The 12,645-nt window shown below is 40.4% G+C and overlaps 1 protein-coding gene across 3 annotated transcripts in view; it reads right to left on the minus strand.

The window, feature by feature from the left end:
* The window catches only part of mylk3 (myosin light chain kinase 3), a 41,786-nt gene that overhangs the window by 19,385 nt on the left and 9,756 nt on the right, over positions 1-12,645 (minus strand). For all 3 annotated transcript variants that reach the window (XM_060859776.1, XM_060859774.1, XM_060859773.1), the window contains exons 3-5: positions 11,005-11,236; positions 5,261-5,685; positions 3,474-3,579 (exon numbers count right to left, since the gene is read on the minus strand). In XM_060859776.1, the coding sequence (XP_060715759.1) occupies positions 3,474-3,579; positions 5,261-5,685; positions 11,005-11,236 (763 nt within the window). The remainder of the gene's footprint in view (positions 1-3,473; positions 3,580-5,260; positions 5,686-11,004; positions 11,237-12,645) is intronic.

The following is a 12,645-nucleotide window of genomic DNA, read 5'->3' on the forward strand; positions in this document are numbered from 1 at the left end:
AAATCATCTGCCGTGTGTTGTGCCAAAATAAAAAAATAAAAAAATAAATAAATAAATAAATTCATGGACCATCATAGATCTTCTTATGCAGCCAAACACATACATTTATATATAAATAATTAATTTAAAGACAAAGACATCAAGCAAAGGGACTGATTTTCATTTTTCTTTATATAGAAAATTTTATTGACCTTTTTATAACCGCAGTTCAACAGTAGTGTGAATCACAGGTTTATATCGATTAAGTCACTTGTTTTAATACATTATAAATTCTATAGCAACAGCTAACATGGCGGATGCTGCACATAAACCTCAAGAAAGACCCTGAACACATAGGCCCCGCCCACCAACGCTCGAAAGTGTCATTTAAACACACGTATGGTCTGTTACTGCAAGTTCATTTCACGGTTCAGATTTACCCTCATATAATAAACTAAATAACTGGAGCAAAAACTAAAAGAAGCGAACTTCTGTTCATCTCAGTGTAAAGCAGAGTGTGAGTCAACAACAGCCCAAAATAAACTCTGTCCATGACAAGTCAGAAACAAACCCAGCACTTATTTGTGCCCTATTGCGGTGGGGATTAGTCTCTGTGCTCTGTGTATGCCAGGTATTCAGCTCCACACTCCTATCTGCCCCTACGCATGCTATCAGCAGCCCCGACCCCTTTCTCCACCCCCATGTCCCTCCCGGACGCCTACATATTTATCTCCCTAGGCCGGTATCTGCATTGCTATTGTCAGAGGACGCTAATGGGTGAATGCCAAGTTAACAGTGTATTGATAGCACAAAACTATAATTATCCACTGCCGAGGCCTTATCTCACACTCAGAGGGTCCGAAAGGGCCGCAGACAATTAATGTACAGCAGCTTAAGAGAAATAAACCGTGCAGTCTATAGGACTGATTGTGCATCCAAGTTCTCCTACGAAGATTGTAACGTACTGACGAATCAGAAAGTTAATCGAGTCAATTTGAACCTTCTGTCAATTAACTAAAAAAAAATCATTAATTAGTTCATTCATTCATTCATTCATTCATTTTCTACCGCTTATCCGAACTACCTCGGATCACGGGGTCTCAGGCGTCATCGGGCATCAAGGCAGGATATACCCTGGATGGAGTGCCAACCCATTACAGGGCACACACACTCTCATTCACAATTTTCCAGAGATGCCAATCAACCTACCATGCATGTCTTTGGACCGGGGGAGGAAACCGGAGTACCCGGAGGAAACCCCCGAGGCACGGGGAGAACATGCAAACTCCACACACACAAGGCGGAGGCGGGAATCGAACCCCCAACCCTGGAGGTGTGAGGCGAACGTGCTAACCACTAAGCCACCGTGCCCCCCGCTGTTAAAGTAACGTAACCTCAGTAACTTAACCTCAGTAACGTAATTTTAAAAAGCCAAGAAGTTTAAGGTTTTGTTCCTGATTGAGTTCGTGGCAGCGTGTCTCAGGTCAGCGCTCTTGTTGTTTCCGTCGAATGACTTGCTTAGTTACATCAGCGATGTATCCGAGTGAGTCAGTTCAGCTGGCAGAGGGACAAACCCACGTTACGCAGATTAACGTCCTCGCTTTGAATCACTTTCCTTCGTTCCATTACCCTGGAACATGTTAATCCTCCGCTCATCTGTTAAGAAAAGACTGACGCAGAACCCAGCAGGCTTTTAATAGAAATTGCTGTTTAATATAACCCTTTTTAAATATCCTGATATAAACCTGCACAACATAAAACAAACAAATAAAAACATTTTATTTAGCAGCGTGTCCCAGCCCCAAGTTTAATTTCTAGTTACTTCCTGTTCTCGGTTATGTTACAGGAGCTACAGTATAATCACTCCATCCCTCACCAGCCTCTCTTTATTCTCTCTCTCTCAAAGTTAAAGGTGGGGTCTCCGATATTTGAGAAATGCTTTTTGATATTTTGAGAAAACTGAGTCGGGACGACATGCTAAACAAAAATCAAAACAAAGTGTAGCCAATGAGCAGAAAGGGGCGTGTCTTGTCAATACGGGTGGAGAGAGTGTTCAGTGCGCATGTGTGACATTAGCAGAAAGCGGTTTTAACATTGACATGGAGGATAAAAACAAAGAAAGAAAGAGAAGAAAGGCTTACGATAAGGTAAGAAGTAGGACGTGTTAATATAGGATCAGCTTTCCAGCGCTGGAGAGAACTGAAGGAGCAGGAAGTTGGTCACATATTCACAGATTGGAGTTTCCTGAGTCAATAACTCCTGAGCTAAACGCTGTTACTACACAAATAACACCTCTTTTCTATCGTAGTAATGTAGAGACGCAGCTACAAAGACACAGTTATTGACTTGGGAAACTCCAATCTGTGAATATGTGCACATGCGCACTGAACGCTCTCTCCGTCCATATTGACAAGACCCGCCCCTTTCTGCTCATTGGCTACACGTTTGTTTTGATTTTTGTTTTGTTTGGTGGCCTAACACGGTTTTCAGAAGCATTTCTCAAATATCGGAGACCCCACCTTTAATAAGACAAAAATAAAATCCTCAAATCTCAGTACATGTAAAGTTACTGCATTACCGCTGACCCTGGAGACTCTTCAGATACTGACATTAATTTACACACATACAGAAAACTTCACCGTATCAATGCAGATTATAGAAATGTGTTTATGTTGTGTCCGCTGTACCAGTCTATGTTGAGCAAGCTGTTACTATAGAAACAGTGTTAGAAAATTCATCGATACCTTCTGACCAATCAGAATCCGGATTTCAGCAGCATTTCCCTTACTTTTTATCACAGCTACAGATCCTGCTGCATGCCACCATCATGCTTTTAATAAATAATTAAATACATATAAAAGAGATTGTCTACGTTTTATCATGATATATACAATATTTATTTATACACAGACATACTCACACACACACACACTCACACACACTCACACACAAACAAACACACACACACTCACACACACACACACACTCACACACACTCACACACAAACAAACACACACACTCACACACACACAAACACACGCACACTCACACACACAAACAAACACACACACTCACACACACTCACACACAAACACACAAACAAACACACACACACTCACACACTCACACACAAACAAACACACTCACACACACACAAACACACGCACACTCACACACACAAACAAACACACACACACACTCACACACACTCACACAAACACAAACACACACACAGACACACACACAGACACACACACACTCACACACAAACACACACACTCACACAAACACACGCACACTCACACAAACACACACACACAAACCCACACACAAACAAACACACACACTCACACACACACTCACACACACAAACCCACACACAAACACACACAAACACACACACACTCACACACACAAACACACACAAACACACACATTCACACACACACACACACACAAACACACTCTATTACACACACACACACACACTCACCCTCCTAGCAAGCTGTTGGGTTCCACTGAGTAATAGGAGCCAATGGGAACCTGCTTGGCGCTGACGATGCGGTGGTCGAATGGGGCCGGTCGAGGAGGACAGTCATCTGGGGGGAATCAAGAAGAAGAGAAGAGCAATAGCTGTGAAATTTATGACTACGACTTGGTGAAGTGTGAAAGGTGACAGGTGACGTCAGCGACTCGCTTTAAATCGGCTAATGGAACAGAACAGTTTTCACATTAACGTCAGGAGCTTGGACACAACCCCACTGTCGGCACTGTTAGGATCATGAGCCACAACTCAAATTCCAGCTAATGATCTATTTAATGCCCAGAAGGTACAGCTGCTAACAAAGTCTGCCAGTTTATCTGATTCATCTCTGTCGCACGTTTAATCCTGAAACCTCTAACTGGTCGATTTTCCTTTTTGAAAGAATAAAAGCAGATGCTTTTCCAATATAGAGTAATTTATGAAGAATAAGATTTGTGAAATCTGCTAGCCTTTTCCCAAAGTTACAAATAGCTAGCAATGCAAACATGTTAATATCAGAACTTAATGCTCATAAGCGCCGTTAGACTAAACTCTCTGTCGTTTCCATAGAAACCAAGGATGTTTTAGAAACCTGTGGTTTCTCTTTTATCTTTTCAGGAAATAACCATTTTTTTGGAAGCTATGTTCTACATTATAAATGTAATAAATGTAGAACCCATAAACCTTTAATCTTCTTCTGGAACCCAGAAACATTTTTTTAGCAGCTCAGAATCCCTGTGTCATTTTTTTTTTTTGAGCATGTGTTCTTCTTTGTGAACTCAGAAACATTTCCACTAACCTTTACTGCAGCCCATGAACTTTTAGAAGCGTATGTTCTTTTTCATGAACCCATGAACTTTAGTGGGAATTTCCACTGGAGGAACCTGAGACAAGTCTGATAAAATGTGATGAGGGAAGCAAGCAAGTCCACAGCTCCACTACACCGCAGGAGCAGATGCTAATCTGCTTAACGTGCTAAACTGGTGGCTTCCTTTAGATTTATAACAACCTTAGGCTCGTAAAATTCCAACACAAAACAAATTCAGACACCAAACGTGTCTTGGAAGATTGACAATGTGTGCATCAAAGGCGCTTTATTTCTTGCTAGTCAAAATAATATAGAAATATAGTGACCTCAGCACATGTGTATTATTACATGGCTGAAAAAACCCAATTAGAAAACTCTTACAATCTGAAATGCTTCTATGTTTTTAAATGAAACGTCTATCATTATTTTATAGATACTCCTCTTTAATCTGCCTCTCTTTAGAAATGAGCAAGCTCTCAGCGTAGCCATATAATTCTCCTGTGAGAAAAAAATTCACTCTGTACCTCGAAAAAGTTACTTAACAACAATAAATGGCAGAAAAATACAATACATGCTAGCAGCTGCTACTCTAAGATGGAGTCAGTTATTTCTGGTGAAGAAGATGATGCAGGAAGAAGTAGCTAGCAATGCTACCATGCTAATATCAGAGCTCATAAGAGCTTATTAAAAAAAAATCTCGTGAACCTCCCCAGTAAACTGTATAAGCGTAATTATGCGTATTTATAGTGTAAATAATCAGGCGTGATTATGTTTACTCTAGTTGATATACTGTAGGATCTGAGCTTCGTGTGCATGGTTAATGATGGGGGTGTGGTCAAGGAGTTAAAAAACAAATCATTCAAATTATGTTTACAAAAACACACCTTTTACATGGAAATTTATGTTAATTTCTGGTAAAAATCTTTTCCAGAATGTTCTTTTTACGCACCAATGATAGGAAACTGTAACTCCAGGCTTGTAGATTTCGAATGATCCCCGCTCTGTGGTGACAAGCTCACCGCTTCGACGTGTTTCGAAGGCTCTGATTCGTTTTGGGGTGTTGTAGGATTCTCCAGAACCACATCTGTAGTCTGAGTGTTATTTTTCTGGGTGAGTGGTGTGGGTTTTGGCTCACGCTCTGCTCCTCTCAGCTGTGGAGTTTCCAGAGCAGCTGCCTCGTTCTGTTCCAGCTTTCCCTTGATTGGCAGGTCCAGCTTTGCGTTGTGACATGGCTCGGCCTCGGGGACACCTTTATCTTTTCCGTCGTGCTTTTGATTCGGTTCAGCTTTTTTAATTAAAGGGTCTGTGGACGGCAGGATGGCGGCTGCAGGAGTCTCCGTCTGCTCTAGAGCGTTGTGTTTCTCTTGGGTTTTGCTAGAAATACATAATCCAAATAATATGTTGAATAATCTTTAAACGTGGTTCTTATCACATTTATACACATTAAAGCTTGGTCTTAAGAACAGCATGCAAATTGGTGGAACTCAGCAAGGCATGAACACCGCAATGAATTGGAGCTGCCAATTAGCAGGAGATAAACTGTCAGGAGCTCTGGGTTTTCTCTGCTTAGCTGAAATTAGCTGTGTATTTCCTTTCACTCGGAAAATATCTTAGTATAATTTGTGGTAGCTACATGCAGCGGCTCTGCCTTCTGTCCTGCTCCTTTCCTCAGGAACTACAGCTTAGGATTTGCATCTCATTAAGCACCGAGCTAGTCGAGAGAAAACACACAAAGGACAGATGTTAAAGGTGTTTTTAAACAAGTGTTAATTTCTGTACTAAAAGCACATTAGCACTGCTGGAACCTTTTCAGGAACTTTTTGAGAAACCTATAAAAAAGATCAGGAACTTGAGCACATGTTTAAAAATCAAAGAACCTACAAACATATCAGTAACCCAGGAAACTTTCAACAAACATTTCTGAAACCTAAGATATTTTTCAGGAACTTTTTCACTGCCGGAACCTTTTCAGGAACTTTTTAATTTAACTTTTTTAAGGAACCTTTTAAAAGGGTTTTTCATGACTCATAAATCTTTCCAGGAACTTTTTGAGAAACCTATAAAAATGACCAGAAACTTGAGCACGTGTTTAAAAACCAGGAACCTTGGCAGGAACTTCAGGTTACAGATTCATTAACACTGCAGGAACTTTTTGAAGAGCAAATGGAAGACACATTTTTAGATGTTTAGGATCTATAAAGTAAACTGAACGTGTTTATGGGTTCCATAGGATTCTGTTGTTTCATTGATTTATGTGTAGTTTGTGTATATTTTAAATGTACACAGGTTTCTAAAATAGTGCCTGATTTCCTGAAAAAGAGTTCCTTGGTTTCTGAAAAGATGTCCCTAACGAGTAACTCTGTTTCTAAAGTTTCCTGAGTCCTGAAAAAGCTCCATAAAATGTTTATGTATTTGTAAACATATTATAGATTTCCTTAAAAGTTGCGTTTAAAATTTCTGGTTTCTAAAAGGTGCCAAACGTCCTGAATTGTTCATTGAAAGGTTCCTGGGTTCCAGTTGCATGAATTCTGGTTTAAACTCCTAGAAGCATTTTATAGACCTCTGGATCCTTTTTAGAATTTTTTTCTAAAGGTTCTTCTTCCTTAGGAACCAATGAGCTTTAGTTGTCTTTGTGCTGGAGGAACCTGGTCTACAGTCCTGTGATGAAGAACCTGCTGTTTAAATGTATTTTTTAAAAGCTTCCTTATGTTACAGCTTTCCAAAAATTGTACCTGGGTTTCTTGGGACGGTAAAGCAAATGAAACTGAACAGGAACCGAGAGTTCTTTTCCAAGCGATTTCAGGAATCATTTTGGTTCCTCAAAAGCTTCCAAAATACCAAGTCAATGGCTTGTAGCCTCTCACTCAGAAAGCTCTAATCTATCTGACCGCAGGCTACGTTTGTCTGAATGTCCTTAAATCTATCATAACAATGTGAAAGCTTCACAAAGGACCAAAAGAGACACAGAGAATTCCATCACTGTAATTTCACAGAAATTTTACGACATTTCATTAACAGGGTTTTCAGCGTTCCTTTGTGTTCTGAACCCACGGCGGTTTGAACGAGATTTCATTCGATCTCTGCGGCCATCAGAAAGCACAAGGAGTGCACAGGAGCCTGATGCAATGGTCTTCTTGCTCCTTGCACACATGGTTCACATCCATCCTTGTGCCTTGTGGGTGACAGAAGCCTTTGTTGTTCACATCTCATCCGCGAGTTTCACGTTTCAGTAGTACATCACATAAAGCCAAGCCATCTCTCAGAGAGCGACGTACCTCTCCAAACACTCCGAACAATGCAACAATACATCACAATGGATGCGAGAGTATGTGTGTGTACGTGTGTGTACGTGCGTGTACGTGTGTATACGTGTGTGTATGTGTCTACGTGTGTGTGCTCTCCTGTGAGATGATTCTAGCTCAAAATTCTGATACAGCGGAATCAACAACATGCCTCTCAAACACAGAATAAACCACAATAAATTTGTGTGTGTGTGTGTGTGTGCATGTGTGTGTGTGTGCATGCGTGTGTGTTATGTTATTACGGAATATTTTTATCAGTCAATCCTGAACGATGATTAGATAATGCTTTATATGATGCAGGTTTGTCGATTTGTGCTGAGACGCGCCGTATGACATCATCACAACACGCGTGTAGTTGAAGCTCTTATTCACTCACGTGTGTGGAACATGAGTAAAGATCTCATAGAAAGTCCATACATATGTTTAAAAGAAGAATCCTGTGTTTGTGTTTTTTAATTAATTTGAGGAGTTTTCTGCAAAAAAATATGATTTGTTATAAACAGCACATATTACAGCAGCGAGAGAGAAAGAGAGAGCGATGGAGAGAGAGAGAGAGAAAGAGAGAGAGATGGAGAGAGAAAGAGAAAGAGAGAGAGAGAGAGAGATGGAGAGAGAGAGAGAGAGAGATGGAGATGAGAGAGAGAGAGAGAGAGAGAGAGATGGAGAGAGAGAGAAAGATGGAGGGAGAGAGAGAGAGATGGAGAGAGAGAGAGAGATGGGGAGAGAGAGAGAGAGAGAGAGAGATGGAGATGAGAGAGAGAGAGAGAGAGAGAGAGAGAGAGAGAGAGAGATGGAGAGAGAGAGAAAGATGGAGGGAGAGAGAGAGAGAGAGAGGGAGAGAGAGAGAAAGAGAGAGAAAGAGAGATGCTAAGATCTGAGAGCTGACTCTCTTTTAAACTCTTTGCTCTGTTGATCTCATGGTAACTTGGTGGCTGTTATTTCCAGTTATTAGCGCATTTAAACCTTCATCCTTTAATGATTAGAGTGATGAACCTCAGGTTAAAACGAGAGTGTTTTCAGATGACAGGAGCACAATGATCACTCTCATTAGTGTCTGGAAACCAAAATCATGCAATGCTGCAATGCAGGTCGAGAGCTTCAGCTGATATAACGTGCTGCGTAGGAATGCACAGCTCGAACCAAGTATGTAGTGTACTGTGTCAGCTACATACTGTATACTGTATATGGTTGAACTGACCACAAAAGCTTCTTGACTTGCTTTGGCTTGGTGTTCACATCAAACATCAGGACGGGGATAAAACATCTCAGTGATCTCAGTGACTTCACCATGTGCATTTGTCCCAATTTTCACACATTACTGTCTCTAGAGTTAACTGACAAGCTGCAACTGCTAGGCCCCTGGGCAAGGCCCTTAATCCTCAGTTGCTCAGTTGTATAAAATGAGATAAAAGGTTATCTGGATAAGGGCATCTGCCAAATGCCATAGATATAAATGAGAACGTTCATACTGGTTTGAAGGGACTGAAAGGCTTTGATCACAAAATAATCACTACATACATCTGCGACGAGCTGAAAAGCATCTCAGAAGGCAACATGTGACAAAAGAGACCAGGTCCTGTATTCATGAAAAGTCTTAAAATCAAAGAGAAGATCTGAGTAAAGATAAAAGTTCTTCATAACGTTCTTCTTAACCCTTAAAAGATCTCATAAGGTCAAAAAGTGTTAGGAGAAGTGAGGAGGACTTTAAGAGGATGAAGAGTTTCTTTATCAGAGAAGAAAATGTCTGAAAGGTGAAGAGGGAGAAGAAATGTGTTGTGTACAATATTTAATAATGATAGTGAGTTAATAAGATGCTACAGATTAGATCGTGTAGGGATTATTTTTGTGACCAATCAGATTAGAGATAACATCTCACTTTATATATATATATACTTTATATATATTCTGCCGCTATGGCGTTTAGAGATACACTAACATCTCTGAAACAGAGGGGGTTTTTACTGTACACCTGGTCACTTCATGCGTTTTCTGTGATCTGATATCTATCCGATGGTAAAAAGACCAGGTCTAAATGCCCTCCGAAACGGTTTTGAGATGGATATAAATCCGATGGTACAAACCCCTTCAGGAGGTGGTCTGGGACGCGTTTCAGATGAAACTGGACAGGTGTAAATGAATGTGGTTGTTCAAGCCACATACGTCAGCGCTAAACTCCTCCCAAACGGAAGTACGTCACTCGCAGGTGACTCGCGAGTCGTGCGTCGCGCCAGAAAGAAACATGTTTTCCCACCAGTGCTGGCTCTGATCTTTCACCCAGGCGTCTCGTTGGGTCTTAAAATGCACTGCTGCCGCCAGCGAAAATGCAGCAAACAGTAAATGCTGTTTTTTGTAGCAACCGCATGTGTTCCATTTCAATTACCCCGGAAACGAGGTCAAATATATTTGCATTTTGGGCGGGATTAGAAAGATCGGATCGATATCCTAATGTAAATGGAACAGTTTTAACAAATCAGATAGCTATCGGATCAGAGACAACACATGAAGTGACCGGGTGTAAAAAGGCCCAGAGCCGAAATGCAGTTGAGTCAGAAATGATATAATTTGTCTCTATGACATTTCTGCTCTGTGTCAGAGATGATAGAACAGAATTTAAAAGTCCTCTTTTTATTTTATTAACAACGAATCACAGTCTTCGAAAGAATGTGTCACCTAGTAACAGGTTAAGCCCCGCCCCCTCTCTAAGATAAAAGTTGGATTTTCCTTGTTCAGAGTTGCTCTGGTCCTGAATCACTCTTAAGATATGATTCATAGTTAGAAATTTTTAAGTTAAATTTGAAGCTCTCTGAGATCATTATTTATTTATTCAGTCTTTATGAATACAGGCTTGAAATCAGAGGCTGAATGCAGAATCAACCAAACTGAAGGTCAGAAAAAAGATCAAGTGATGCTCGTCCAATCCATGACCGGATCTAATTAGTAAAATACAAATATATAAATCTGACCTCGTGTAATGAGTAAAGTTCTACTCTCACTTTTACCAATGATGTAATTACGTTAATGTTTTTTCCAGTGTTCCAGACTTCTGCTCATTTCAACCGTAAAACCAAATCCCACTAATTCTTTAAGAAAATCCGAGCACACTGTAATGTGATGTAACACTGCTGAAAGTCTTTTTAGCATGTGTTTAAAAGTTAAACACCAATTTAGACTTTTCTAAATCCCATCAGGAAGGAAACCCCCTGAACCCTGCTCACTCGTTCCTGACTGAACACATGAAGGAAGTGATTAGCAGCTGATTGTGAGTGAGTGAAAGCGAAAGCGAGTGTGTGAGAAAGCGAGTGTGTGTGAGATCAGACAAGGTGGAACTTTAACCCAGCAGCACCTGAGGTTTGTTCCACAAGGCTGAAAGGTTTCAGTATTACACGCTCACCTCCCGAGCTGAGAAGCTGCAGTGGCAGAGACAATCTCATCTGCGCTCACTACGACCACGTCCGAGTCACTAGGGCTCTCGGGAGCGAAGGCCTGGACTCGACCCGGTTCTCTACTCTTCAGTGTCACCTCCTTCGGCCTGCGCTGGGATTTAGGTACCGGAACCTCTTCTGTTATAGCTGGAGAGGAACCAAGGGCCGGAGATTTGACTTTCTGCTCTTGATTGTGTGGGACTGTAGAGGGAAAAGGGAATCAGTCACAGAGTGAAAATCATTTTACCTCAGTTATAAGAAGTTATAAGTCAATATAGTTACTATATATGTCAATATAGTTACTTTACACATCAATATATTTACTCTACATGTCAATATAGTTACTCTACAGATCAATATAGTTACTCTACACGTCAATGTAGTTACTTTACACGTCAATATATTTACTCTACACGTCAATAGAGTTACTCTACACGTCAATATAGTTACTCTACACGTCAATATAGTTACTCTACACGTCAATATATTTACTCTACATGTCAATATAGTTACTTTACATGTCATTATAGTTACTCTACGTCAGTCCTATTACTTTACACGCCAATATAGTTACTCATTCATTCATTCATTCATTCATTTTCTACTGCTTACCCGAACTAGTCGGGTCACGGGGAGCCTGTGCCTATCTCAGGCGTCATCGGGCATCAAGGCAGAATACACCCTGGACGTAGTGCCAACCCATCATAGGGCACACACACACACTCATTCACTCACGCAATCATACACGTCAATATAGTTACTCTACATGTCAGTCCTGTTACTCTACATGTCAATATAGTTACTGTACACGTCAGTCCTGCTACACTACATGTCAATATAGTTACTCTACAAGTTAATATTGTTACTCTACACAACAGTCCTGTTACTCTTTTACATTTTTATTACTGTTTTATTAATATTCTTCTAGACCCTGAAGGTTGCTTGATTACCCATTTAGAAATACATTACAACTTAGATATCTACAGTAGTGGTTTCAGTCATTCAGGATAATAATTTAGGTTATATTTTACACTAAATTCAATAAATATTGAAAAGATTGTTACACTGTTGTTATAATTATCTCTGATCACTGATTCACTTATTTTTGATGTTCAGAAGAGTCTAAAAATGTGAGCATGATGTGAGCGACACTAAATCTGACTAAAACCTCTGTAGCAGATTTTTTTAGCAGCTGAGCTTAAAGCACCTTTACATGGCCATGTGAGGATTTTCTTCTTTCTGTGTGTGTCAGTGGGATACAGTTTCCTCTACTGCAGGTGTCTCGTGTCACATGACAAATTCCAACCTTCCAGAGGACCTGCATTGCATGCAAAGTTTCCCGTCGCAGTTTGTCTGTCGCTGCCTTTCGTGTTATCACTGGGCAACTTGGTGCACATGCAGAGCTGTACGAAAGGCTAACGAACACGTAGGACGTGGCTTTGGACAAGCACTGGTACTGAATTCTAGTTATAAAATACAATGAAAGTGTTATAGCGATGAACCTTTGAGTGTTAATTTGTTAGTAACAGTCCTAAACTTAGGGAGATAGAACTTGTAGGAAAATACTGAACGCTGCTCATTTATAAAAACAAAACACAAAAAAAAACATA

The sequence above is a fragment of the Tachysurus vachellii genome, chromosome 23, assembly GCF_030014155.1.
Source record: "Tachysurus vachellii isolate PV-2020 chromosome 23, HZAU_Pvac_v1, whole genome shotgun sequence".
NCBI lineage: Eukaryota > Metazoa > Chordata > Actinopteri > Siluriformes > Bagridae > Tachysurus > Tachysurus vachellii.